General features: G+C 48.5%; 15 protein-coding genes across 15 annotated transcripts; 7 read left to right on the top strand and 8 right to left on the bottom strand.

Moving 5' to 3' along the window:
- Positions 1-13: 13 nt before the first annotated feature.
- On the bottom strand, positions 14-1,318 carry TbgDal_V3210 (acetyltransferase, putative; the record flags this gene model as incomplete). The annotated part of the gene is made up of 1 exon (XM_011775168.1): positions 14-1,318. One exon carries the CDS (start codon positions 1,316-1,318, stop codon positions 14-16), a length of 1,305 nt encoding a protein of 434 aa, XP_011773470.1.
- Positions 1,319-1,689: 371 nt separating this feature from the next.
- On the bottom strand, positions 1,690-3,126 carry TbgDal_V3200 (hypothetical protein, conserved; the record flags this gene model as incomplete). Its single annotated transcript, XM_011775167.1, has 1 exon — positions 1,690-3,126. The coding sequence occupies one exon, from the start codon at positions 3,124-3,126 to the stop codon at positions 1,690-1,692; it is 1,437 nt and encodes a 478-aa protein (XP_011773469.1).
- Positions 3,127-3,646: 520 nt separating this feature from the next.
- TbgDal_V3190 (hypothetical protein, conserved) lies at positions 3,647-4,051 on the bottom strand (the record flags this gene model as incomplete). The annotated part of the gene is made up of 1 exon (XM_011775166.1): positions 3,647-4,051. One exon carries the CDS (start codon positions 4,049-4,051, stop codon positions 3,647-3,649), a length of 405 nt encoding a protein of 134 aa, XP_011773468.1.
- A 331-nt stretch (positions 4,052-4,382) lies between these two features.
- TbgDal_V3180 (hypothetical protein, conserved) lies at positions 4,383-5,723 on the bottom strand (the record flags this gene model as incomplete). The annotated part of the gene is made up of 1 exon (XM_011775165.1): positions 4,383-5,723. The coding sequence occupies one exon, from the start codon at positions 5,721-5,723 to the stop codon at positions 4,383-4,385; it is 1,341 nt and encodes a 446-aa protein (XP_011773467.1).
- Positions 5,724-5,971: 248 nt separating this feature from the next.
- On the bottom strand, positions 5,972-7,402 carry TbgDal_V3170 (hypothetical protein, conserved; the record flags this gene model as incomplete). The annotated part of the gene is made up of 1 exon (XM_011775164.1): positions 5,972-7,402. The coding sequence occupies one exon, from the start codon at positions 7,400-7,402 to the stop codon at positions 5,972-5,974; it is 1,431 nt and encodes a 476-aa protein (XP_011773466.1).
- A 427-nt stretch (positions 7,403-7,829) lies between these two features.
- On the bottom strand, positions 7,830-8,234 carry TbgDal_V3160 (hypothetical protein, conserved; the record flags this gene model as incomplete). Its single annotated transcript, XM_011775163.1, has 1 exon — positions 7,830-8,234. The coding sequence occupies one exon, from the start codon at positions 8,232-8,234 to the stop codon at positions 7,830-7,832; it is 405 nt and encodes a 134-aa protein (XP_011773465.1).
- Positions 8,235-8,276: 42 nt separating this feature from the next.
- On the bottom strand, positions 8,277-8,624 carry TbgDal_V3150 (hypothetical protein, unlikely; the record flags this gene model as incomplete). Its single annotated transcript, XM_011775162.1, has 1 exon — positions 8,277-8,624. One exon carries the CDS (start codon positions 8,622-8,624, stop codon positions 8,277-8,279), a length of 348 nt encoding a protein of 115 aa, XP_011773464.1.
- A 688-nt stretch (positions 8,625-9,312) lies between these two features.
- On the bottom strand, positions 9,313-9,717 carry TbgDal_V3140 (hypothetical protein, conserved; the record flags this gene model as incomplete). The annotated part of the gene is made up of 1 exon (XM_011775161.1): positions 9,313-9,717. One exon carries the CDS (start codon positions 9,715-9,717, stop codon positions 9,313-9,315), a length of 405 nt encoding a protein of 134 aa, XP_011773463.1.
- Positions 9,718-12,296: 2,579 nt separating this feature from the next.
- TbgDal_V3130 (hypothetical protein, unlikely) lies at positions 12,297-12,755 on the top strand (the record flags this gene model as incomplete). The annotated part of the gene is made up of 1 exon (XM_011775160.1): positions 12,297-12,755. The coding sequence occupies one exon, from the start codon at positions 12,297-12,299 to the stop codon at positions 12,753-12,755; it is 459 nt and encodes a 152-aa protein (XP_011773462.1).
- A 45-nt stretch (positions 12,756-12,800) lies between these two features.
- Positions 12,801-13,463, top strand: TbgDal_V3120 (hypothetical protein, unlikely; the record flags this gene model as incomplete). Its single annotated transcript, XM_011775159.1, has 1 exon — positions 12,801-13,463. The coding sequence occupies one exon, from the start codon at positions 12,801-12,803 to the stop codon at positions 13,461-13,463; it is 663 nt and encodes a 220-aa protein (XP_011773461.1).
- Positions 13,464-13,787: 324 nt separating this feature from the next.
- Positions 13,788-15,356, top strand: TbgDal_V3110 (hypothetical protein, unlikely; the record flags this gene model as incomplete). The annotated part of the gene is made up of 1 exon (XM_011775158.1): positions 13,788-15,356. The coding sequence occupies one exon, from the start codon at positions 13,788-13,790 to the stop codon at positions 15,354-15,356; it is 1,569 nt and encodes a 522-aa protein (XP_011773460.1).
- An 848-nt stretch (positions 15,357-16,204) lies between these two features.
- On the top strand, positions 16,205-17,410 carry TbgDal_V3100 (hypothetical protein, unlikely; the record flags this gene model as incomplete). The annotated part of the gene is made up of 1 exon (XM_011775157.1): positions 16,205-17,410. The coding sequence occupies one exon, from the start codon at positions 16,205-16,207 to the stop codon at positions 17,408-17,410; it is 1,206 nt and encodes a 401-aa protein (XP_011773459.1).
- A 169-nt stretch (positions 17,411-17,579) lies between these two features.
- On the top strand, positions 17,580-17,882 carry TbgDal_V3090 (hypothetical protein, unlikely; the record flags this gene model as incomplete). Its single annotated transcript, XM_011775156.1, has 1 exon — positions 17,580-17,882. The coding sequence occupies one exon, from the start codon at positions 17,580-17,582 to the stop codon at positions 17,880-17,882; it is 303 nt and encodes a 100-aa protein (XP_011773458.1).
- A 2,530-nt stretch (positions 17,883-20,412) lies between these two features.
- TbgDal_V3080 (hypothetical protein, conserved) lies at positions 20,413-22,002 on the top strand (the record flags this gene model as incomplete). Its single annotated transcript, XM_011775155.1, has 1 exon — positions 20,413-22,002. The coding sequence occupies one exon, from the start codon at positions 20,413-20,415 to the stop codon at positions 22,000-22,002; it is 1,590 nt and encodes a 529-aa protein (XP_011773457.1).
- A 991-nt stretch (positions 22,003-22,993) lies between these two features.
- TbgDal_V3070 (nonsense mRNA reducing factor 1, putative) lies at positions 22,994-25,522 on the top strand (the record flags this gene model as incomplete). Its single annotated transcript, XM_011775154.1, has 1 exon — positions 22,994-25,522. The coding sequence occupies one exon, from the start codon at positions 22,994-22,996 to the stop codon at positions 25,520-25,522; it is 2,529 nt and encodes an 842-aa protein (XP_011773456.1).
- Between the last annotated feature and the right edge of the window lie 653 nt (positions 25,523-26,175).

The raw sequence follows: 26,175 nt of genomic DNA, 5'->3' as shown, positions 1-26,175 counted from the left end.
AAAACTATTTACATTAGGGTATTAAATAGTAGCTCAAGTTACCTACTTTACGTACAGCCGAAACGCACAATATACTGCACAAGACGAACCAAAACAACACCCAGTATCCAGCAAAAAGTAGAACTAGTACCACCGGTACTGTCCAGTACAAAATGACAAATACAACACCGTACCACATTCCCAAATCCCTCGCAATGCGAGAAAATTTTGTGATCTCAGGGTACCGCGCCGCTTCCTCATCTTCATCATAGGAAACAATATCACAGTCCTGACCAAACACGCTTCGAATATGCTCCTCATCGAATCCTACGGGATTTCGTGTATAAAATCGGGAGAGCAAAAGCTCCTTTTTGGCGAACCGGTCTGTTAACCAGTTCTTCAGCGCTTCATCATCCGCTGGAACTGAGAATAATCCTTTACCTCTTAAACCCTTTACGCGGTCACCCACCTCCCAGCCATCTTGTTGGTCATTGGAAAAACAGTGCCGGGTGCATACTATATGTATTTTTGAAGGTGTCCGACCGTTAAGCAGCGATGCCTCATTGGGGCGCTCCCCACGCACAAAGTCCGTATACCCCATTGTCACGTCGACAATTTCATCAATGTTCTCCGCTCCTATCATATTCTTCATTTCTATCATGCCCGTCGAGCGAGGATTCAGCACCTGGTAAAATTGTGGCAGGTTGTTACGAAGAGCATAGGCATTGGACTTCTTCACACTACTTTCGGTCAAATCCGTTCCCTCAGGAAACAAAAACACAACTGTCCCGTCACTGTTCTTGTAGTAATCCATCATGCGTACCACATGGCTCCGATCGGACGCCCACTTGCGAGTTAAAAATAGGTAACGAAACAGCTGCATCGACCACCCGAATATGGGGACGCGGCTCAGCCCAACCTTAAGTACGATACGAAGCGACTTCGCGATTCCGGCTCGCGCAAGAAAGGGGAACATCACTAACCAGTCAAGGTGACAACGGTGATTGAGTATGATCAACTTTACCCTACCCGGGGGGGGTCGGGCAAAGAAATCAGCAAGCTTCTGCTCACGTCCCATTTCCCCCTTGGACACAAGGTGGTACGCAATACGTACACGAAGGACTCCCTCTAGCAGAAGTACCATCATATATATCCAAAGCTGCTGAACGAAGTCGTAGTACGTGTTTGCAAGCGATATCACTCGTTTCGGCGCTGATCCCGTACATAACCGCAAAGCGGCAACGATTAACACAGGCCAACATGCAAAGAGGAAAAACGAAGTAGACGATGTTGTGACCAGGGCACAAACGAAAAATAGGCCACGTGCAGTGAGTGCCATCGCAACCGAAAACACCAAGATCGACCGAAACCCTATAAACTGGTAGAAAGGAAGGGGAAGCACACAAGTAGATGATAAGAAGAAATAATGTTTCCCATTCTAGTTTTGCTAAAAGGAATGGTTACGCAATGCACCCACAGGCATGCACAAAACCACCTCCTTCAAAAACTAATGCATGAATCTCTCTAAGAAGTGGGAAAGAACGTGCCGGGCCGCTCTAGTTTACATCAATGAAAAATTCGACTAAGTTCAGTAGGTTTTCCCTCGCCCTGGACGAAAAGATCACATGCCTTCCGCTGCTTGCAATCACACTTACCAAGACAACCTGAAAACACCGCGACATGAGGGGATCACATAATGAAAAATGAATCCTACCGAACACTGACAATCTTTGATAATTTCTCCTCCACCTCTCGGTGTATTATTTCACGACTCTTTTTGTCTCTTGCTTGAATATCGTTCATTTTTTCTGATTGTACCACCGACCGAATTTGTCTTTCCATCGCAGCAACGTGTTCTAGTGATAATCCGCTGCCTCGCGAGTCAAAAAAACGGAGCGATTTGTTCTCCTTCAGTCCCTTCAGCAGCAATTCGCCTGTGTTGACGCCAAGATCCCTGTTACCAGCGATGTTCAATGATAGAAGAGAGTTCTGACTCGGCAGGATTTCCGCCAACGCCCTTGCGGTGGCCTCACCTAAAAGATTATGTGAAATGTCGAGCGCCTCCAGTGCACTATGTGACGCAAGGCCGGCGACAAGGGCTACACCACCAACATCATCAGGAATACGGTTAAGACGCAGGTTCAACAAACGTAACCTCTTGTTTAGAGTCAAAGCATCAGCGATGGCGGCAGCGCCTTCCCCACGGATACCGTTGTCATTCAAATAGAGCTCCTCAAGAGGAAGATCCTCCTTACACAGAAGCAGCGCAAGGCTCTTAGCGCCCTCATCATCAATACGGTTGAATGAGAAGTCAAGCACCTTAATCGACGTATTTTGCACGATACCGCTGATTATACCCTTTAATAGGGAACTGTCAATGCGGTTGTTCGGTAATCGCAAGGAAACAAGGGGTGTGTACCTTCGGAGAACATAACGTATAGAGAGAGCATCATCCTCTGTAAAACCGATCATATCCCATTCGAAGCCTACCTCAACATTATTCACGCTGTAAGTGAGGCTTAAGTTCAAAACATGGGGCAGGCGCGATAAAATCATTCCATACACGTCTAGGTGAGCAGTTTGGCAGGGCAGCTCCAGTGAGTAAATATAGTCTCTGCCAATGTTACAAAGTTCTAAAAGCTGCTGCTCATCATTTTCTGAAGGTTTTGCAGTCTTTAAACCCATCAAAAAATCTCTGAGAAGACGCTCCAGGAAGAACTGCTTCCACCCACGGTAGGTGCCGCCCACAAGTTTTCCCCGAGTTCCTTCACTTAACTGCCCAAACGACCACCGAGACTCGCTGCACCGACGCCAAAACTTCTCACAATGAACGCGCTGAACGCTTACCTTCAGTGGTAACTCCGTCGACAGCCTCTCAATAACCATTTCGTACAACTCAGGATAGCTATCAGCCAAAGCATCCACTTCAGGAATCACCTCGAAGTTAGCTGCGATTGTGTCAGCACACAAAGAAACTAAGCTCGGAACAAAAAAAGAAATACACGGTACCCTCGACTCAGTTCCTTGCTTTTTCGAATCAAGCAACTCGCATGTCTTTTCAACATAGCGAACATGTTCCTGAGCTCGCACTCGATGGAACTGGCTACGCTGCGCCCCCTTCCTCGGAACAGTTGACGCGGTGTTCATCAAAATATTTACTTCCCAAATATCTAATAAAGTAGCAACTTACAAATTACCAAAAACAAGAGGCGAAAAAATATATATTATTTCTTTGTGGAAAAAAAAGGTAGACACAGACAAAAACAATAAATATATAAATATATATAACCACAATAACTAATGGTTTTCGCTCATACTTATTCCCCGCCTACCATCTCACTTTTCTTCATACTATTACGTTGAGTATTCAGGGAGCATCCAGCAAAGAGGAAGCGAAAATGTCCAGTAGTCACCATGACAGATGGCCTATACCTCGATAACAAATAAAAAAACACGTACCCCTGTATAAATTAACAAAACGTTGACGTTTATTAGGGTTCAAATATCTACACCCTGGAAAAAAAATAAAAATAATAACCCGATTTCAAAAATAAATAACACTAAGTGGTAAACAAAGGTAGTGTTCGCTAACACCGACCACAAACACGAAAGTGTAGTGGCAACACAAGTGGAAAATAAAAGGGTAACTGCATGTCGAGAAACAAGTTTACTCCACGGCCTCAAACACCATCGTGTCTGTCTTATGCGAAAGCGTAAGAGAAGAGCCTTCACGGAGCGCATGCATACCGCTGGAAAATCCAGAACTGAAAGCACTCTCCACCTCCATCAAAGCAGGGGGCGGCATCATTCTTGTGGACATCAAGGGACCGGTGAGCATCCCACCTTCATACTTCAACACACCACTCATCGCATTTCCCGCCTTCGCGCGTACTGTGACACGACCGTCTTCTTCACCAAGCTCCAGTGTCACACCGGCCAGTTCGCCCTCCAAGGCGCTTTTGCCATTAAAACTCTTTAGATGGTACTTCCCGAACAGGTGTTTAGGGCAGGTGGCCATTGTTATCCGTGTCGGCTTGAACGTGGGTAAAAACAAGAGTAAAGTCTCTTTCATCCAGAAATAGGTTAAGGGAAAGCAGTAAGTGGTAAATGAGCACTACACACGCACGCAGCACAAGGCGCACTCATCATAAGAGTAGCAAACCTCACCACACAATGTAGTGAGGGAAACAAAACACATGAAACAAACACAAATGGAATCACACCAACCGCGGAAGGCGTGACAAGAGGGGGTGAAACCCCAAACACAGGCACAATCGCTCAGCATCACGAGACCAAGCGCGGCAAACAAATTATAACATGGAATGCTTGAAGGAGTCGCACGCGCCCACCTCCGCATACATATGTGTATCTTACATCCGGATCAACACTCAACGCAATGTCGGCTACTGGTGCACTGCGTCATAGGAGCACTTGTACCCGTTTACATCCCCAGCAACGAACATCTCCGTCGCACCAGGGGCGACTGACACGCTGGCAACCGTCAAGCCTTCCTCATTTGTCTCAATTGACGTGTTGGCCAGACCGCGTACCTTTGATTTCCGCCCAAAAGTCACTGACACATTAAAATTGTATTCGGTCGTGTCATTGTAAAATGCCCACTTCGATTCCACAGTGTTGATGATACGGTACACTCGAGCATCGTCGTGGGCCTTAAAGCATCTTGAAACCTTATCACCAATATACCCCGGCCTACCATTTTCGCACGGCACAGCGGCAACTTTCACGAAGATGAGGCGGTTCCCGTCGCACTCAAGTGTCAGCACCGTGTCGTCCAGAGACCACGAAAACCCAGCCTTGAACCCTTCCTTCAGAGCATTCTCAAATCGCATCTCCGACTCATTCCCTTTCCTTCGTGATGACATCACCTTCGATTTTAACTTTCCGTCATCCACCCTTACCTTCCCCCTGATCGTATTGGCAACACTCGCCACAACATCCGTACCGACACCGTCAGCTGATTGGGAAAAGCGGAACATCACACGCCTCTCAGCCTCTACAGACTCGCCGTTGAAGCTCTTCAGTAAGTACTCGCTCACAAGGTTCTCTGGAATTGCTGGACGCAGCACATAAACGAACGCATTGTGGTCGTCCTTAAGCACAAGCCGGTGGTCGTCAGAGCACACTTTTATGCCATCACCCCTGGTAGCTGACAAAAACGCTTCCTCCGCGCACTTCAAAGAACCATCCACCTCGCACATCGTCGACGCAATAACGCCGCGGAGACGACCATTGCGAAGCTCCAGCTCCCCGCGGAGAGAGTTTTTGAACTGTGCAATCACAAGGGCACCATCTACCACAGCGGGGAGGAGGGTGAGCACCATCTCGTCCGAAGCCACGGGTTCCCCATTGAACTCACAGAGGGTATACTCACCAAACTTTATATCACATAATACATCACGCTCCAATGTGAAGACACTCTGCTCTCCAGTCAGCGTCAGTATGATGTCACTCTGCTCACAGGTAAACCCGGCCTTGAACTCGCATGTCAGCAGGCTTTCAATCCTCATCATCTCTTCTTCCACCTGCCTCATAGTGCTAGTAAGGTTCGCACTAATCCTGTCCCCATTCACACAAGCGCGCCCGCACAGGGTGTTGCCCACCATGGCAACAACCTCAACACCACCACCAGACGCCTCTAGAGCAATAAACACTTCCTCGGAGCACGTCTTTCCGTCAATCTCACACAACCGATAGTTTCCGCACAACGCAGTAATATCCATCATGCAATATTAACTTGGCTACAAGTAGGAAAGGAGGGAAACATTTCATAGCAAACAGCGGTCAAATAAGTGTGGATCCTCACTCACGCAAGCACCCCATGCCGCAGATACGGTGCGGCACCCACCATCAGTCACAGAGTCAGGTACAACAATACTAAACCTCTAACCAACAAGGACGCATAGCGGAGCCTAAATATGGCTCTAAAGTCAATAAAACAAGATGAACAGAAAAAAGCAGAGGCGGATATTGCTCATCGTCTTCGCCGGGAACCGAGTATGCAGCTTCCAACAATAAATCCCCCGACGACAAGCGCCGCCACGACGACAGCGTAGGCGACTGGGGCTACAGATGGTGGCTCTTTCCGCGTAAGACGTAAATACTCGTTAATCGAAGGGAACATTATGCGTGAAAGTTTATCATAAGGCCCCAGAGAGGCTACAGCTACACGAGTCGTCTTGAAAACAGGAATGTCCAGGGGTCGTGCTCTATCTCCGTCATTCGTACTGAGCTGGCCTAGTGCACAGACCTCGCCCCATGTAAAGTGCCACTGAAAAGGAATGTTCGGCGACAGGGGGCGAAGATCGAGCACAACGAAGTCCATCAACTTGGTTTGAGCGCCGGCTCCGACGTCCTTCCTGGCTTGAACAGCGAGGGTCACAGTAACGTTCTTCCACTTACATGAAAGCAGTTCCTGCTGCTCCCATAAAGCGCGGAAAATGTCGGCGATACACTTCTCTATGTCAAGCTGATCTCCGCTGCCGTTGCCTGCAAATAATACTGACATCAAGTTCACCTGCGCCCCAATAGCCTCTACACCACGCAACTCCCCAGAAAAGAAAAACCCACGAAAGACAGCGGAGTTCAACAACCGCCTGTGGTCGACTACAACCAGCACGTCTGCGCCGTCGCCCTGTAGGCAAAGATCACTTCTCCGAAACTCGATGGTCGAACTCATCAGCCTCTGGAGAAGGGTCTGGTTGAGTAACGAGCGTCTCACAATAAAATTAAGCCATCCAACAAGTGCCTCTTCCGCGGAAGCGGGTCCCCCACTTCCAATTATCGCGGTGAGCTCCCGTCGAGTGAGTTCACAACAATCAAATGAATCAGATGGCGTATATAAAACCCCATTCAGCAGCAGGACACATGATGAAATGTCCTCCACGCTCCTGGTTATTGACAGAAGAAGAATATCCAACTGTTCCTGTGATGCTGGAGTTAACGAGCGCCATTCCATAAGCACGTCAGCGACACCAAAATACTCTGAAAGGCTAAAAGTTGCATCAGGCTTTCCCTCACAAAGCGAGGCCAGAAGGTGGGACACGCAACTTCCAACACTCCTATCCGCTGAAGGTAGGCTGGTGACCTCCTCTGCAGCGGAGCCCTTTTCTACCTCTGCCCACCGCTGGGAAAATGCAACGTAGTGAAGGTCCCGTAGCGCCCGCATTTCGGCATGCATAACGTCGAGAGAGATTTTCCGGAAGGCATCCTCTTCAGCGATGTCGCGAGTGCAAAATTCCCCAACAACCCTTTCGAGGGCACGCGTCGACTCAACGTGCCCATGTAGAAGGCTCTTTATGTCACATGCCTTGTCACACAGCCCACGAGCAGCAGCCTGCGCATCGTACTCCTCGGTGTCACGAGCCTCCCTCACCTCGACAGTGGACTCATTGTCTGATGCCATAAATCGCGGGTGCTACACAAAAGCAGAGGTTTCCACGGGATGCAAACCAGTACTACATGCACTACATGAATAAATATGGCGGAGTAGAGACCAGAGGACGAGAATATGCGGATACAAGGGAAAGGCAAAAAAAAGGTATAGAGCATAAAGAAAGAAACGAAAAGCAAATCAAGAAATACATCAACAACAAAACGCTAGCGAAGACAGGAAGACGCATAAAAAAACAAAAGTGCTCATACGAATCAGTAGATATCACATATTCGTGAACAAGGAAAGTATTTTTAAAAAATAATACTAATAGTACCGCCATTAGAAATTCAAAGAGTTGAATATGCACCTAAAATATTACCGAAAAAAAGATGAAAATTTAAGTCATTTTTTACATCACCGTATAAACAAAACACACACTAACGTATGCCCATCACCTTTACTCCACGGCCTCAAACACCATCGTGTCTGTCTTATGCGAAAGCGTAAGAGAAGAGCCTTCACGGAGCGCATGCATACCGCTGGAAAATCCAGAACTGAAAGCACTCTCCACCTCCATCAAAGCAAGGGGCGAGAGCATAATAGTGGATATCAAGACCCCGGTGAGCATCCCACCTTCATACTTCAACACACCACTCATCGCATTTCCCGCCTTCGCGCGTACTGTGACACGACCGTCTTCTTCACCAAGCTCCAGTGTCACACCGGCCAGTTCGCCCTCCAAGGCGCTTTTGCCATTAAAACTCTTTAGATGGTACTTCCCGAACAGGTGTTTAGGGCAGGTGGCCATTGTTATCCGTGTCGGCTTGAACGTGGGTAAAAACAAGAGTAAAGTCTCTTTCATCCAGAAATAGGTTAAGGGAAAGCAGTAAGTGGTAAATGAGCACTACACACGCACGCAGCACAAGGCGCACTCATCATAAGAGTAGCAAACCTCACCACACAATGTAGTGAGGGAAACAAAACACATGAAACAAACACAAATGGAATCACACCAACCGCGGAAGGCGTGACAAGAGGGGGTGAAACCCCAAACACAGGCACAATCGCTCAGCATCACGAGACCAAGCGCGGCAAACAAATTATAACATGGAATGCTTGAAGGAGTCGCACGCGCCCACCTTGTTGGATACACATCGATAATCTGTTCATGGTAGTGTAGTGATGAAATATCCCATATCTTAGTTCTGCAGAATATTGTATCTCTGTCGCTGAGCCAAACATTTCTATACATATATATATATATATATATACTTCGATATTTGTTTTATCTGCACTGCTGTGGATCCTTACAAACAATTTCTTCCATTACTACAGATGGACACCTCACCTCCTAAATATAAGATACTATCTAAACTACTTGCTACCTAATCAACTGATCATAAGCAGTTAGATAATTTGCCCTTACATTTTAATTATCACACTCAATAACAAATAATAAATAGAAGATAGTATTTAAAATCTGATCTTATGTACCGAATCAGTTGATACAAAGATATAACCTTTAAGAGAGAGAATCTTAACATCATCACCACTACCGATGTCCGTACAATATATACTCCTTACATACACTTATTCCCCGCCTACCATCTCACTTTTCTTCATACTGTTACGTTGAGTATTCAGGGAGCATCCAGCAAAGAGGAAGCGAAAATGTCCAGTAGTCACCATGACAGATGGCCTATACCTCGATAACAAATAAAAAAACACGTACCCCTGTATAAATTAACAAAACGTTGACGTTTATTAGGGTTCAAATATCTACACCCTGGAAAAAAAATAAAAATAATAACCCGATTTCAAAAATAAATAACACTAAGTGGTAAACAAAGGTAGTGTTCGCTAACACCGACCACAAACACGAAAGTGTAGTGGCAACACAAGTGGAAAATAAAAGGGTAACTGCATGTCGAGAAACAAGTTTACTCCACGGCCTCAAACACCATCGTGTCTGTCTTATGCGAAAGCGTAAGAGAAGAGCCTTCACGGAGCGCATGCATACCGCTGGAAAAACCGGACACGAGGGTGCGTTCTACTTTCAAGACAGCAGGGGGAGGCATCATCATTGTAGACATCAAGGGACCGGTGAGCATCCCACCTTCATACTTCAACACACCATTCATCGCATTTCCCGCCTTCGCGCGTACTGTGACACGACCGTCTTCTTCACCAAGCTCCAGTGTCACACCGGCCAGTTCGCCCTCCAAGGCGCTTTTGCCATTAAAACTCTTTAGATGGTACTTCCCGAACAGGTGTTTAGGGCAGGTGGCCATTGTTATCCGTGTCGGCTTGAACGTGGGTAAAAACAAGAGTAAAGTCTCTTTCATCCAGAAATAGGTTAAGGGAAAGCAGTAAGTGGTAAATGAGCACTACACACGCACGCAGCACAAGGCGCACTCATCATAAGAGTAGCAAACCTCACCACACAATGTAGTGAGGGAAACAAAACACATGAAACAAACACAAATGGAATCACACCAACCGCGGAAGGCGTGACAAGAGGGGGTGAAACCCCAAACACAGGCACAATCGCTCAGCATCACGAGACCAAGCGCGGCAAACAAATTATAACATGGAATGCTTTTGACAGCGGTAGGCGGCAACAAACCTCTGCTGCTCCTGGAAACGTAGTAGGGGTGCTTTTCTTTGGGTTGTGCTGTATGTGAAAATAAGGAACTTTGTCGTTTTGGGGCTGTTTAGTTGATTCGGTCTTTGTAACTTCCTGATCGTTTTGTGCTGGTCAACGATGGTGCTACTTTCTTTAATTCGCTATATCGAAAGAAAACTGGGTACCAAACGCTATCGGTCGTGATGTGGAAAGGCAAGGTGTGCTTCATTATCTTGTTTGTATTGGATTTGGTGTACTTATTGAGGGAAGGGCTGTGGTGATGCAATCTCGCACCGTCCACCGGTCAATAGTATGGCATCGAATGTCATATGTGAACATCTCGCATTGATGGGAGACATGGAATAAAACGAGACAACACTAGCTGCGTTGGTAAGTCTCGTGTACGGCCTCGACAGCCTTTTACTATTTAAGATATCGATTTCAGGGAAGGCGCTTCCCATCAAGTTGATATTGGTTTCAACTGCACGGTTGGTGCCACCCCCATATAGGGTCGTTAGGGGCAACGCTGGTATTTTACCCACCTCTTCTGGGTGGAGAAGGAAATGTTTAACATGGAGTGTATTGTTGACGGCATTTATCTCCTATCCATTAATGTGCCAATTTATTTTTTTTTTAGCCTGGCTGTTCTTTTTTTCGATTTTTTGTCTGAATCTGGGAGAGACTTGACGTCTCCACGTCTGTTGGCAACGCTTCCAACGCGGCGCGGAAACGCAGTGATACTTTTCTATACGGAGTCAGCCGCTGTAAGCGGGTAGCTTGTAACTGATGGAGCCCCAACTGGAGAGACTTTCCCCACCACCTCGCCGCAGCATTTGACATGCTGATGGGTGCTCCTCACCCGGAATTCAGCTGGTATCAGCGTAGCGGGGTGCCAGAACAATAGAAGGCCTCACGCGCTCATGAGCGCGCGCTATTCGCCACGAGCGTGCCAGACAGCGCGCAACGGCGTACTCCCGCAGCGGCGCCATGGCAGCGCCTTGCTTTTTACCGCTCCACGATCGTTGCGGGACAAAACGCGCCCCCCCCCCCTCCCTCCCCGGGTTCCATGGTTAGATAATAAAGGGAATCAAAACCTGAAAGCATTGACTTGGAGTATGTCACGTCGCGTCAACGCAACCTCCGTCAGACACTCCCGAACACTCACATAAATCAAAACAAACACGCGCCCGCGTCCTAGTTTAGACCCTGGAAAAGGAGTTGGGGTGACAAGCTAGGAACAGTGAAACGCTAGCCCTACAAAATGCATAGCTATGCATGGGTGCGCGGAAGCCATGCACGCTGTAGGGTTTGCGAAAGTCTGCTTCAGTGCCAAAAACTCGAGATGGAAAGGCAGCTGGGCATAGCTCAGGGAAGCAGAAGCACAAAGGGATAGCACGGCACCGGTGTCAGAGCACCTCATGCTTTAGTGCGGAGCGAGAGAAAAAACGAGGCGCATGTTCTTTTCCCCCATTTGCAAGCAGAGATGCTGCATTGGAACACGGTAACTACACTGAACCCCGAGCGAAATTTGGTCTCCTCTTTATGTCGCCACCACAGCGCACAAGCCCTCGGAGGTTCAAGAACTCCAGTTGCGGCTCATAAAGAGCAGTTGTAAACAACATACGACGTCACAACAGGGCCACCCTACGGCTGCCACACTAGACGGGCACAGCATTCAATTTCCTCACCGACGAGAAGGAGACTATGGCACAAGTGCCAATGACTTACATGACGTTAAATACGTGCGGAACGCACGTCAGTTCCAACGTAGCCGTTTGAGTCGACAGGAACTGCCCGCAGACACTGTGAACTACGAGGAAACGAGGACAAGATGATGAAGAAACGACATTCAAAAGAGAGGGCACAACAAATGATCATAATAATAATAATAATACGGAAGCAGAACTGGAGCAAACCCCCTGTATAGGATCACCAAAGTCTAGAAGCATGAAAGACTTTTCAGGCGCGTTGTTGCACTGAGCGTTCGCACGACACACGTGCAACGAAGCCTCTCCACACTTTAGGAACAATCGCATTGACAGAGGGTGGCGTACAAAAATTACAACAAAGCACGCAGATTCTCGCAGTGCAGTGAAACAGGCAGAAGATAAGCGTGCCAACCAAAAAGTACCGAAGAAAAACGCGCAGCTATATGGAGGCATCTAAAGTGACTACAGTTATATCACCACTTACTGAGTAACGCGACGGAATGGGGAGCCACAAAAAAAAAACGTGCCGAGGGACCCTGAAGAGACGCATTCCAAGCAAGGGGTGGTCGGCGTGGGATTAATTCTCACAATGCCCCTGGCGATGCCGGCCACATCAATGTTGTGCCAGGGTCCAGTACCCCGTCTCATCGGGGGAAGCCAAGAGCCAGCAGCGTTCCTTTCATGGGGAACACTGCTTTGCTCCGGCTATAGCGTCATACAGCACAGTGATCAGCAGCGTCTTGCTGGGACACCGTTTTTCATTTATCGGTCCCTGGGCACGTGCCAGCGTGCCATCAGCAGTATCATCCGCACTAAGATGCTGCTGTCCGGTGATGTGGAAGAGAATCCCGGCCCGTCGTTGCGCGGGACGCAGTGGAACTGCGCCGGGCTATCTCAAGGAAAGAGATTAGCACTCCGCAAAACCCTTGTTGATGAGCGGATCGCCTTTTGTCTGTTGAGCGAGACAAGGATGACGCCTGGAGAAGCAGCTTGCGTTAGCGTTGCTGGCTACCAACATCACGGAATAGCTCGTAACTGCAAAGGATGAGGTGTATCAATACTAGTGAGGGAGGACCGACCAGTCGAGACCGGTATGGCCGTTGTTGGTCGCATTGAACAAGTGCATGCAACAATTCACCTTGCACGTGGAACGGCGCTGACTGTCACGTCGGCATACATCCCACCAAAACACACCTTCACGGCAACTGACTTAGATACGCTTCTGACGACTGACGGTGCCCAGCTCATCGGTGCAGACGCTAACGCACACGCGTTGGCATGGGATCGCGCGAGTCCACCAAATACCAAGGATGAAACCCTCACACAGTGGTGCATTGACAACCAGCTTCTGGTCTGTAACACTGGTGAGTGCACCAGGTACGCGCGCCACCACGGGGAGTCCACCCCTGATGTGACGCTGTCAAGGAATTGCACAGTGTACACGTGGACATCGCTGTGTTCTCCCGATAGCGATCACCATCACATACTTTTCGACGTTATCGTTGGAGACGACACAGATGCACTGAGTTGCCCGCGGCTTCGAAAGCCCATGTACGCATGGCTAAAAGCTGACTGGAGGAATTTCCGTCTCAAGGTTGACGAGATCTGCAGGAAAATTGGTAGAGAGAAGAACATCAACACTCTGGAACAGAAATTGAGCTCCGCCATCCGCATTGCGACGAAGGTCTCCGTCCCCCGTGGCTGCAGAGCAACGCCACCACATTGGACACCTGAGCTCGCGAAACTCGATGAATAGATCGCTGGATGCGGACCCTCCTACCGAAGGGAAAAGTTGGTAGCCACGCGTAAGCAGATCCTGGACCGTACCACAAAGAAGAGATGGAGCACGCTATGCTCCAGACTTGCGGTGTCAGACCGCTGCAGTTGCCACATTGTCAAGAAGGTATATGCGCCACGACCACTAACCACACCGGCTGTACTTGTTGATAACGCGGCCATCACGGACTACCGTCAAGCTGAGAGGTTCATTAAACTGTACTCGTCCCGCGAAAGAAGGCACCCCGACTCACACCCACCGGCACCAATAAAGACGATAGCGAGTGAGTTTAGTCCCATCACGATGGCTGAACTACGGAGATCGATCAAACTGCTACCGAGTGGATCCGCAGCCGGACCTGATTGCTTATACAACGAGGTACTGCAACATCTCGGTAGAACAGCGCTGAATGTTGTTCTGAGGCTATTCAATGAGAGCCTACGAACGGGAGTCGTGCCGCCTGCATGGAAGACCGGTGTTATCATCCCCATCCTGAAGGCCGGAAAAAAGGCGGAGGACCTCGATTCTTACAGGCATGTGACGCTCACGAGCTGTCTCTGCAAAGTCATGGAGCCCATAATTTCCGTGAGGCTTAGAGACACTGTTGAGTCCCAGCTGGTACCGCAGCAATCAGGCTTTCGCCCCGGATGCTCAACGCTCGAACAACTCCTGCACGTCCGCGCTGCCCTCTGCCGCTCCACGCACCAATATCGTACGGGTGCTGTATTCGTTGACTACGAGAAGGCATTTGATACAGTAGACCACGACAAAATTGCGAGGGAAATACACAGAATGAAGGTATCACCCCACATTGTGAAGTGGTGCGTATCATTTCTGAGTAACCGAACTGGCAGAGTGAGATTCAAGGAGAAGCTTTCCAGCAGCAGAACATTTGAGCGAGGAGTGCCACAAGGAACTGTCCTTGGCCCAATCATGTTCATTATTGTCATGAACTCGTTGAACCAGCGCCTTGCAGAAGTGCCGTTACTGCAGCACGGATTCTTTGCAGACGACCTAACGCCACTTGCGAGGCACACAGAGAGGGATGTCATCAACCACACACTACAATGCGGCCTCAACGTGGTGTTACAGTGGTCAAAAGAGTACTTCATGTCTGTCAACGTAGCGAAAACAAAGTGCACACTCTTCGGGTGTATAGAGCGCCACCCCCTTACATTACAACTGGACGGCGAAAGAATAGGAGCTGACAGGACACCGAAGCTTCTAGGAGTAACATCCCAGCGTCTGCATGGGATGGCAACACATGCAGCCGAAACGAGACGCAAGATGGACTTCAGACTACTGCAGATAGCAGCCATCTCAGCTTCTACATGGGGGCCAAGACGACAAGTACTGAGAGCTTTTTATCTAGCACTCGTACAGGCACACACCATGTATGGCATTGAGGTATGGTACTGGGACGCTTCGGAACGAAGTCGCGACCTCCTTGCAGCAGCGCAACACAAAGCCAGTCACATCATAGCTGGCATACCGCATGGGACGCGCAAAGAGGACTCTCTGCTGGAATCAAACCTCCTGCTACTCAAGACGGCCACTCTTGTGCACAGCATGAAATTCATACTGATGTGTGAGTCACGAGGCGGATGTTTGCGGCGCAGTGCTGAGGAAGTATACCACAGCAAACACCCAGTCAGAGCCCTACATTCCCGCATCATGCGGTCCTATCCCCACCTCCGCATTGAGCCACGCGAGCACCCACTAGAGACATCGGCACTTCGCCACAGCTGCCGACCGATATTTCACACGCAGATAAAGCCTGTGTGCGCTGATGACCCTGAAGATGTCAAAAGGGAGGCTTCCGAAAAGTGGATTGAACGGAATTTTGCACGGAGGGGGAAGGAGCCGCCGTGACTAGAGCACTACGAATTGTGGACTGATGGATCCGTGTCCCTCGGTGAGAAGTCCGGAGCAGCTGTCCTGCTCTATAGAAACAACACGCTGATTTGCGCACCCAAAACCGGAGCAGGGGAACTCTCATGCAGTTACCGAGCGGAATGCGTAGCATTAGAGATAGGACTGCAACGGCTGCTGAAATGGCTTCCGGCTTACAGAAGCACACCGAGCAGGTTGTCCATCTTCTCTGACTCGCTGTCAATGTTAACAGCACTGCAGATAGGCCCCCTAGCCGTAACGGATCCAATTCTGAGACGACTATGGAGGCTTCTGCTTCAAGTTCAGAGAAGGAAGGTGCGTATCCGACTACAATTTGTGTTCGGCCATTGTGGCGTGAAACGGAGCGAGGTTTGCGATGACATGGCCAAAAAGGCCGCAGATTTACCACAGTTGCAAGACACATGGATCCCCAACATCATTGCTTATGCGAACGTAGTGCTTAGGTCGGAAGAAGTCCATGAGAACACTCATAGGTTTGGTATCACGGGCAACCACTTTCCAACAAAACATAAGGAAGAAACTGACGAGGGAAGAAGAAACAGCACTGGCACGCTTTCGGGTTGGATCTTCAGAACACTATGGATGGATGTTGCGGAAAATCAACCCGAGTGTGCCTCCACAGTGCCGATGGTGCAACCCGCAACATGCAGCGATAGGGCCAACAATACAAACAGCCCCACCTGTTGGGACACGCACTCTTCAGAGAACCTCCGAACCGACCAAATGTACGGAATGTGATGCCACATACCAATGCCGCTCGAGTGCTGTAACGCACATGGTAAACAAACACGGCTTTGTGCGAGCTGATGCCCTCCGGAGGATCAAACAGGGCGATGCAACACCTGCAGTGGACATCCCCCCGGAGCCCCCTCCAGTGGTGGCGATCGTTCCTCTACCATCGAAGCACACGAGTTTTGATGAGACCACAGGTGCTTCATTGTACCCTCTGTGCCTCCAAATTCGCAGTGCCAGGCCGACTATTACACCACCTTAGAACAATACATGGCATAGGCAGCGGTAGTTGCCGCGTGAAAAGGGGGCGAGAGAACGAGGACTCAGTACAAGGAGATGGTAGCGTCCCAGCAGCCCCAGCCCCTCAGGATACACGGAAGCTGCCGTTTCAATGTGACCTGTGCGAGGCGAGCTTCGGTACACGTTCTTCCCTGTCACTACACAAGAAATTCAAACATAAGAGCATAGTGACGGAAGACAGTACCGTGGTGGTGGTGCAATTCCCTCGTAAGCGTGCCAGTGAGGGAAATGTTGACGTCCCGGGGAAAGGAGAGGTGCAGTGTAGTGTGTGCCAAAAAGTGCTCAGTTGCAGGGACTCCCTCATCCGACACTGTAAGGCTTTCCACAAAGGTGAGGGAGTTGAGCTTAAATGCAGCAATAACACAAAATTGCGTGCCACTGATTCCCCGCATACAAACGCATCCATGTTGGTGTGCCCGACATGCGGAAGGCAGTGTGCTAGCAAAACTGGCCTCACCCTACATCAAAAGAAGATGCACGGTATGAAGGTAGAGCGCGCTGTTACCAGCCAACACGGCGACTGCGAAGAAACGTCGCTGCACTTGATGAGCTGTCCCGGTTTGAAGGAGTTACGTGTCAGGTTTGCGGTAGAAGGTGAGTGTGTGCAGGATGTATGTTTCTCTAAAAGGCTGGCGCAATTTCTCATTGCGGTTGAACGGAGCCGGCCGCAGGTGAAGCCCTCACCTAAGGTAACAATCATACAACCCACTCTCCCTTCTGCAACTTCCCCCCTTATTACCGAGTGTGGAGCTAGCAGGAAAAGCACCGGACGCAGGAATAGTCCAGACACCCTTAGAGACAGAGGAGGTATGCAGTCAACAAGCAACAGAAACAGAAAGAGGGGAGAGAATAATAAACGAATAACAAAAATCAAAACAAAAGGATTGCTAATTGACATCTTTTGGAGAGTCCGGGGTGGGAGGCTTCTCGCCCCATCTGCTGTATTCCGTTCAAATGCGGAGCTACAACAAAAATTATAGAGCGTGTGTTAAGCTGAATAAAAAAGGGAGACTCTGCCACAGTCGCCAGACCGATAGCATCTCAGGGCTCTACGGTGATGGCTGATGGCCGCGCCAGTGGGGGGAAACTCTCACGAAGGCACGAAGAAAATTCAAAAAAAAAAATTCTCACAATGCTACGCCATGACTGATGCGGACAACGAGACCCTCCGAGGACTGCCTATCGCCAACCCCACCCCACCAGGTATGCACCTTTCCAAATTGGATAACCTCACCCCACTTGGCACGCGCTAAACGCCCCACTGACATTTCACCACCGACACGGCGCCGCCCCGGTGGTGTCGTGCGGCGAAACGCCTTCAATGATGCGGGGGTCAAAAGAAAAATGCAGGTTCGATGTTTTCTTATGGCAAACCCGGGGTGCCGGCACCGCCGTCTTTCATTTTTCGGAAGGCCAAGCTTTCCGTTTCCCAAAAACTTTCACCCGCCTTAGGACCTCCCAGCACGCGTCCCCATAGCGCCGATGCAGTGGGCAAATCGGCGTCCGCCATCCAGGAAAAATCATGTCTCCGGAAGGCGAAGTCTTAAAGAGTAGGGTGTGGTGGTATTCTCTTTGGAGGAGGCACTCCTTTTCGATACATCAGCAGTGAGGATTGCCGAGCGAAACGGGTGTGTGCTAGTGGGGTTCGAAGAAAGCGCTGAGTTATCGTAGGTAGCGGGTCTTTTTCAGCGTGAGCTCAAGGCCACATCTTCCGGGGGACGAGGCTGGTGACTTTTTTTTTATTTTCGCCCTCTGAACGTTGCGATGATCCGCTTCCTCTAAAACTGGAGGTGCCGGGCCCTAGGGCCACATTTGGAGTCGGATGTTCCTGGGGGTCGGGGCGATCCCCTTTAGGAAACCGAGGTATCGCGCATGAGGTACGGGTGTGGGTGGAAAGGCAGAGGGAAATGGAACAGGGGTCGGTGCAGGGGTCAGGTTCGATGTTGCTGGTCGCAGGACCGCCCCTCTGGGGGCACGGGATGTGTGATGGTGTCCGCCCGGCTGTGGATTTGCTCTCTTCGCAGAGGTATTATCGTCGACTGAGCGTGGCCTCGGGACGCGACTGTCCTTCAGTAGGCGGGCAGTAGTGGGAGAACAGGCGGTGGTGTGCTGCGCTATGGCCGATGCACCCCTTTAAATGAAAAGGCAGCTGTTTTCCGCCAGGGTCATTGTGTCTCGTTGGTGGCGGTGTTGAAGGTGATCCGTTCGAACAGGCTGACGTGTTAGAGGTAGTCTCCTTATCATATTGCTCGGAGGGTTGGGCACACGTCTGTAGTGAATGTGGGCATCAGCCGCGGTTACGCGGTGGCTGAACCCCCAAGATACACCGCGTACCTATTCGCTTTGCCGTTCTTGCGACCATTTTCCTTTTCGCGGCCGTGTGGTCTGAGGCGATTGCCTGTGGATTAATGGAGTTAGTAAGGGCAATGTTAGCTTATGCATATGAGCGTACAAAGAAAGTGGTCACGTAAACAGCTTTTTCAAGGGATAGGGAGCGGGTGGACCAGGACCTTCCTCTCCGTATCGCAGGTTTTAAGGCTTATAAAATTGTGGGAGTAGTTGTCTGAGAATCTTTTGTGTTTTTTGCGTTTTCGTTATTCTTGGGGCAAGTGCGTGCTGCTCCCAGGAGTTTTTGGTGCCTAAAGATGTCATTACCGTGGGGTTTCCGACAACCCTCGTAAATATTTCGATGATCTTCATAATTTCCTTCTGCAAGACGTAAGGGGACCAGAAACGGACTATGGGGTGTTTGCTTTTTTGATTGATTAGCCGTATTTAGAAATCATGAGAGGGTTGCTTGCGATCTCCAATTTCTCCATTTGGTGTGCCAAGCGTTTGTTGGATGTATTTTTCTTTATTTTGAAGTTTTTTGTTCTGGTATATTGGTTAAAATATCGGTGCGTTTCCACTATTCCTTATAACGGACCCTAAGTAGTATTTCACTTTTTGTTCCTTTTGACCACTGTACCGCTGTGTTTATAATCGAATGCTCCTTAAGCTAGTGTGTATGGGGAGTGTTGCTTTTTTTTTTTGTAATTACTGCATCATTGTTTATTTTTGTCAAATAGTGCATTAGGGGTTATTTCGGAATTTTTTGCGATAGAACTCCTTGTACTTATTTATGTTTGCCGTTCTGCCCCTGTGGGTAGTTGCACTGTCATTCTAACGTGGCACGTGAGTTTTCGAGAAGGTGTGTACCCTCGAGGGGGGTTATGAGTGCTACTTTTTTTTTTTTTGGTTCTACTGTTCATTAGCATCATTCTGCGCATACCACGGTTTCTAGTATGGTTTCCTCCACGTAACCCCCTTGAAGTGTGACCGTGAGGGGTGTGATGGTTCTGTTATTGTATTTTACCCATGGAACTAAATTTCCTTGGTGTGATTACCAGAGTGGGTGGTTTTCCACTGTCCTCACCACCATGATTTGGTGTGTCTGTGCGCATTTTTAAATGATCCCAACCGCTCTTTGTGAAGGCTGTTACGCCCTTGCTTCGCTATCGCTGTCGTGAACACTATTAGCAGCCGTTTCAGATTGTTTCCTATTGAGTGATGTCACCGCGTATAATTTTTGCTTTATTTCTGGATCTCACGAGCAAAACACGCATGAAAGCGTATAAGTGATACAAAGCGCGTTTTGCGTGTGTATTTGTGAATCTCTCCGGTACTTAGTCGTTTGTATTGGTTTTTTTCGTCATCCTTTGCTGGTCAGCGCTCTTTCTGTGACTTTTTTGGTACTCCTCTCCATTTATTCTGTCAGTATCATCTGAAAGAACATGCTGTTTCTCGTTTTATATGATCATTGTCGTGCCCTTAAAAATAAAATCCTTTTAGCAATCTATCGCGGAAGATGTGCGTGTTACATCGCTGGAAGTGCCCTCGTTGATAGCACTTTAACTGTAATTCGTTAACATGGTCACGCATTGAAAACACTACCACTTGTCATCCTCAAACACACAAACAAACATATATAGAGAAAGTGAACATGCTGGAGAGGCGTGCGCTGATGAATGCGAACGTACACATCCAGGCGGATTTGTGTTGCAGGCGGTCAGATCTCGGTCGGTGTGTAATTCAATGTTTTGTGACACCGAAACGATTGTGCAGTACACGCTCACGTTCTAACACAACCAGTGGCACGAGGGACATAAGAATTACTGCAGGTGATGATACTGCAAACGCTTCTGCAACTTTGGGGATCCAACGCGGAGACAAGGATGCTGCTACCAGGGAAAGCTACGATGCGAGGGTCCAGTACAGCCACCACCAAGGCGCGGACAAGAGGGTTATGTCGAGGAAGGAGAGTTCCACGGCGTTTGGTGTTAATGGTACTGCAAAGGCTACCTCCCGTGTTAGCTATAGTTTGGATAGAAACCACATGGGAAATAAATTTCTGCGCAAGCTCACGGATCTGGAAACGGCTGGCTTAAGTCGACCGTCAGCCACGTCACAAGTAGCACGACGCCACAACCGTGCTGCGGAGCAAAAAGTTCTAGGTGAAAGAAAGAAGATGCTTGTTTTCCGCGATGTTGGTATGGATCTAGACAAACCGATACTGTCAAGGGATGTTTTCCTCGTTCTCAAGTATTTTAGGTATGGTATTGAATACGCGGTTGACAATGAGCTGGAGCGGATGCTACGTTACTTTAACGAACATGCCCTTAATGAGTTGAAGATAATCCAGAACAGTAAACTTATGAGGGGCCCTGCTGCCCTTAGCCAAAAGAAGGTCCGCACTGTGTGTGAATCTTTGGGGTTCGATACAGTACCCTTCTTTCCAACCCTAAAAGCGGCAAGGGTAAGTCAATACTGTTCCCTCAATGAAGAGGCAGAGAAGAGGCTGTGTATCTTGATGAAGCAAAAGACGTTTTTCAACAACACTGCTGAACTTACAGAGGAATCACTTGGCAAGCTATATTTGAATCGTTCTTTTGATGAAACGGACACTCAACAACTTACTGAGATCTCTAGGGTGATGTTTCGGCGACCTGCTGTAGTTATTTATTCACAATTGGGTCAGAAGCTAGGCGCACAGGCCGATTTGGAGTGGCGGCGTCTTGCATATTCGGTGTTGAACCCCAAACTTCTCTCTTATCTTCCGAAAGAAAATGCAAAAGGTGAGGGACATGTAAACTCAGAAGAGGCCCAACATGGAAGGGGGTTGAGACGTTGCCGAAATGAAACCTTAGCATGCCCCGTTGACCGTAACATGCCAATTAGTGTGCTTTCACTTCGGAGCATGGATGTCTACAAGTATCGATGGGTGCACAAACTTTATGTGCGGCGGTTTGCAGGATCCTTGTTTCCCACGGCGACAGGTGCTGAAAGCTCTGACGATAGGTCCCTTCTCAATGGATTCATAACCTCGTCGTCCACGTTTGTTGGAAGTAAGTTGCTTGTACCGTTTTACAAATCGGTGGGCCTACGCAATTACCTTTCGCCCCATGTGATACTTGTAGACCACGAGGGTGTTATTCGGTGGGTGAGCGGAGGTTGTCCTGACGACTACGAGAAGGAGAGTTTCCCAACTCTCCTGAGGCAACTCGAGGACGAGTACCGCCTCGCGGCCAGGTAGTAATGTATGGTGAGCTGTTTTATGTCTCTCATTCTAGCATATAACAGGTAGGGTAAAATTATTATTACTTTTGTAATTCTTATAAAACTACGCGAATCATGTGGTAACTGTCTACAATTTAATAAAATGAACGCAAGGGAGCATACTTGGTGCGCCCTATCCCATCGAGGTGGTGCCATAATCGGTTTTTTTTCCAGATACAGTGCTGTTCCTGAGAAGTTGTTGTTGTCATTGGTTTTACTTATGTTTTACGTCGCCTCTGATTATTTCGCCTTATCAGGATGTGAAAAGTGGTCTCTTCACCTGCGAACATATTTGTGTTGAAGTGTAGCGTATTTATTGATGAACGTGCTATCACCGTTTAAGTGGTATCCAGAAAATCAGTTTTTATTTTGAAACTCCTCGTCCGTTTTCTCACACTTCAGTCGGTTTCTTTCGGTAGAGAGGCATTTCAACTACAGCTGGTTAACATACAGAATCATGTTCGAGTGCGTTTGTAAACCCATAGCATCATCATCACTGTTAGTGTCACTTGGCGCACCAAACTGTTTTTACCTTTTTGAGACGGACTACACAGCGATCATGTGGCGGTCTCTCACGTAAGGCGACCGACCGTATGTTTGTTTAGAGGAATCGATACTATATCATAAGTCTGTGGTTTGTCCCTGTCCATCTTTACAGAAGTTCACTAGATACTTCAAGTAAATACATCATGACGGATCCCGGAGAGATGTGTGTGCACGATGTAGGTTTGAACTCGTGTGATCACTGTTCTTTTTACTATCCTCTTTTCGAACATGCACTCATTTTTTTTTTTTTGAAGCTTTGCGACTCCCTTTTTTGTTAATACTGTTCCATCCATGATACGCACCCCCCAAAAAAAAATGAGTTGTTACGTCAAACTCTCATTATTTTTTGTCCTTTCCTTATCAAAATTATTTTGGTTAGCGTTCTGAGTCCAAGCTGAATCCGTGTTTCTGAAAAGTTGTTTATGTTCAGTGAGCATGCTAGTGATGAACGAGCGCTCGGTGTTGCTACCACACCGGTTGCAAGTGGGGAGACGGACAAGAAACCCAGCTGCTCGTACTGTAGCGAAGAGAGCCCGACCTGCTTAGCCTTTTGCAATGGATGCTCAAAATGGTTTTGTAATGGGTCAAATGGTACCAGCGGTTCTCACATTATTCTTCACCTCGTAAAAAGTGGGCATAATTCATTGAAACTGCACGCAGAGAATTCGCTTGGTGATTCCACTTTAGAGTGCTACATATGTCGATCTTCGAATATTTTTTCCTTGGGATTTATGCCTTCAAAGGAGGAAGCTGTCGTTGTACTTGTCTGTCGCGAACCGTGTCTTCATTCGAAGACGCTACGTGACCTAAACTGGGACTCTTCTACTTGGCTACCCCTGATAGAAGAGCGGAGGTTGCTTCCATGGATTTGCAGTATTCCCAGTACCCTGCGCCGACCACTGACGTTGCATGACATTAAGGCACTTGAAATGAGTTGGGAACAGAAGGTCAAAGAATTTGTTGATCCTGTTGAGAGTGTCCCAGAGGTTCCATTATATTTTGAGAGTGGAACGAAATACGTGGAAGTATTTTCGGGTTTAATTGCTCTTGATTCCCAAGGGGCAAGAGATTCAAAGGATACTTCTTTTGAGGGTATCCAGTGCACACAACAGAAGAAGATCGGCGGTAGGCATTTTTTCGTGTTGAAACCGTTCCCCCTCTTCGACGTAGGTGTAAATCGCGGTGATAACGTATCAATCCGCGTTAAGGGAAGTGAAAGCAGTCTATCTGGCACTATCACTGAAGTTAGTGCAACTTCAGTCGACAACGAACACGCTGTTTTCGTAACTGATACCACAGCACGTTCGGTGGATAAGAAGGCTGTGAATGAGATTCTTGCTGCAACCACTGTAACTATTTCTCCAGAGTACAACGGGGTTGCTGATAAACGGAAGATGGAAGCACTGCAGCAGTTTGCACGGTCTGAAGGCTCGGTCTCCGCTTATTTGTACTTCACCATTCTTGGGCAAAAGGAACGTGCTGCGCACAGGAATTCTGGGTTTGATACCGAACCTGAGCCGAGGGGGCACCACAATTTGAATTATTCCCAAGAACAGGCCTTGAGAGTGGCCCTCAGAAATCCATTGACCCTTATTCAAGGACCGCCCGGCACAGGGAAAACGTCAACAAGTGTGGCAATTATTCGGGAGTTGCACAGTCACGTAAAGTCGAGGATTTTGGTTTGCGCTCCAAGTAATGTTGCAGTCGACCACCTAGCACAAAGAGTTAGTGGAACTGGATTAAAAGTTGTTCGATTGCAAGCTAAGTACCGCAACGACATTCCTTGCTCTGTGGAAAGTATTGGGCTTGAAAGACAGGTAAGAGATTACATTAACGCGAGTTCAGGTCTCGAGAGATTGAAAGAACTTCTGGACTCGATGCAAACAGGTAAGAGTTTAAATGACAAAGACTACGGCACTTACAAAGATGGTGTGGAGAAAATTGAGCGGTTAATCCTTCGGAATGCAGACGTCGTATGCTGCACATGCATTGGAGCGGGCGACTATAGATTGAAAACTATGAAGTTCAAACATGTCCTTATAGACGAGGCAACCCAAGGAACTGAGCCGGAAGTGTTGATTCCATTGGTCCGAGGGGCGAAGCAAGTTATTTTGGTTGGGGACCACTGTCAGTTACGTCCGTTGGTTTTCTCTACCGCAGCAGAGAAAGCTGGATACCAACGAAGTTTGTTTGAACGACTGGTGTTGATGGGACACCGACCAGTGCGGTTGGACGTGCAATACCGGATGAATCCTTCTCTCTCTTTCTTCCCCTCTCATCATTATTATGAGGGGACCCTTCAGAATGGCGTTACCGCTGAGCAACGCGATGCGTCGGAAGTCTTCCCCTGGCCGGACGTAACGAAGCCCATTTTTTTCTACAATGCAACCGGGAATGAGGAACTTGGGTCAAACGGAAGATCATATCTGAATCGAGCGGAGGCTGCATTGACTGAGCAGATTGTAACGAAGCTTATACAGGGGGGAGTGGAACCCGGGGATATCGGTGTCATAACTCCGTATAGGTCACAATGTCGATATTTGAGAAGCTATCTTTCACGTAGTGGTCGTCTTCCTATGGAAGTCTATGATCGCGTCGAAATTTCGTCTGTTGATGCGTTTCAGGGAAGAGAAAAGGAATTCATAATTTTGTCGTGCGTTCGGAGCAATCACCGTCAGGGTGCGGGGTTTGTGACGGACGGGAGGAGGCTTAATGTTTCGCTAACCCGGGCGAAGCGTGGGCTAATTATAATGGGCAATGTGCAGCTTTTCTCACGGTACCCGGGCTGGCACGAACTCCTTGTGCATATGAATTCTTTGTCGTTGATCGTGGAAGGCCCTATTGACGACCTCGTTCCCTCGGCGGTGGTGCTGCAGAAACCACGGAAAAGAGGTGGTAAATTGAAAGGGGAAGAATCCGACTCGCCATTGTTCTTGCCTGGTGAGTCTTGATGCCTTCTTTTCTCTTGACTTGAATCGCGTTCTTCGTGCTGGGGTGCGAAGTCGTAATTCAAAATCTTTGATGCGGAAAGAGACGCACCAACAACGCTCTACTGCAAGACGGCGTTGATATCAACAGTCTAAAAGAGTACCTTGACGAGCTAACCCCCAAGGATCTGAGCTACCGGTGGCGCTTCCCTGTAACCATGATTTACCAAAAATATTTGAGGGCTGCTGGGGCGCCGTGTTGCTGCCCAATGGTCGGTCTCTTTTGGTCTACAGATCACTAGAGGGAACCGTGGACATGGGATAGGAAGACACTCAGGGTCTCGACGATGGTTGGGCATCCGGGTAAAGTGGCGGCATACGTTTTCTTGTCGCTGTGTCGGAACGGTAATGAGGTGACGCGTCATTGGTGAGGGGAGGGGGTTGATCTGTTGCTTTGTTACCCCTCGTGGTTTTCAGAGAACCGCGAACCGCAGTGCCCGTATGTCTTGCGGAGTGCTGCTTTTCTTTGTTTTCCGAAAACCGCATTAGCCCTGTGATTTCCCTGGGGTTTTGTGTGTATTCCAGGTGCCGATTCCCGTGCCCGCATTCAAATATTGGTAGCGCCCGCGACAGTGGAGGGGGAGGGCAGACGCAAGAGGGGTTGCTTCCGATGGCTT

This window comes from Trypanosoma brucei, chromosome 5 (assembly GCF_000210295.1).
Source record: "Trypanosoma brucei gambiense DAL972 chromosome 5, complete sequence".
Classification (NCBI taxonomy): Eukaryota; Euglenozoa; class Kinetoplastea; order Trypanosomatida; family Trypanosomatidae; genus Trypanosoma; species Trypanosoma brucei.
The sequence above is the reverse complement of the archived record's forward strand: the minus strand, read 5'-3'. Positions and strand labels throughout refer to the sequence as shown.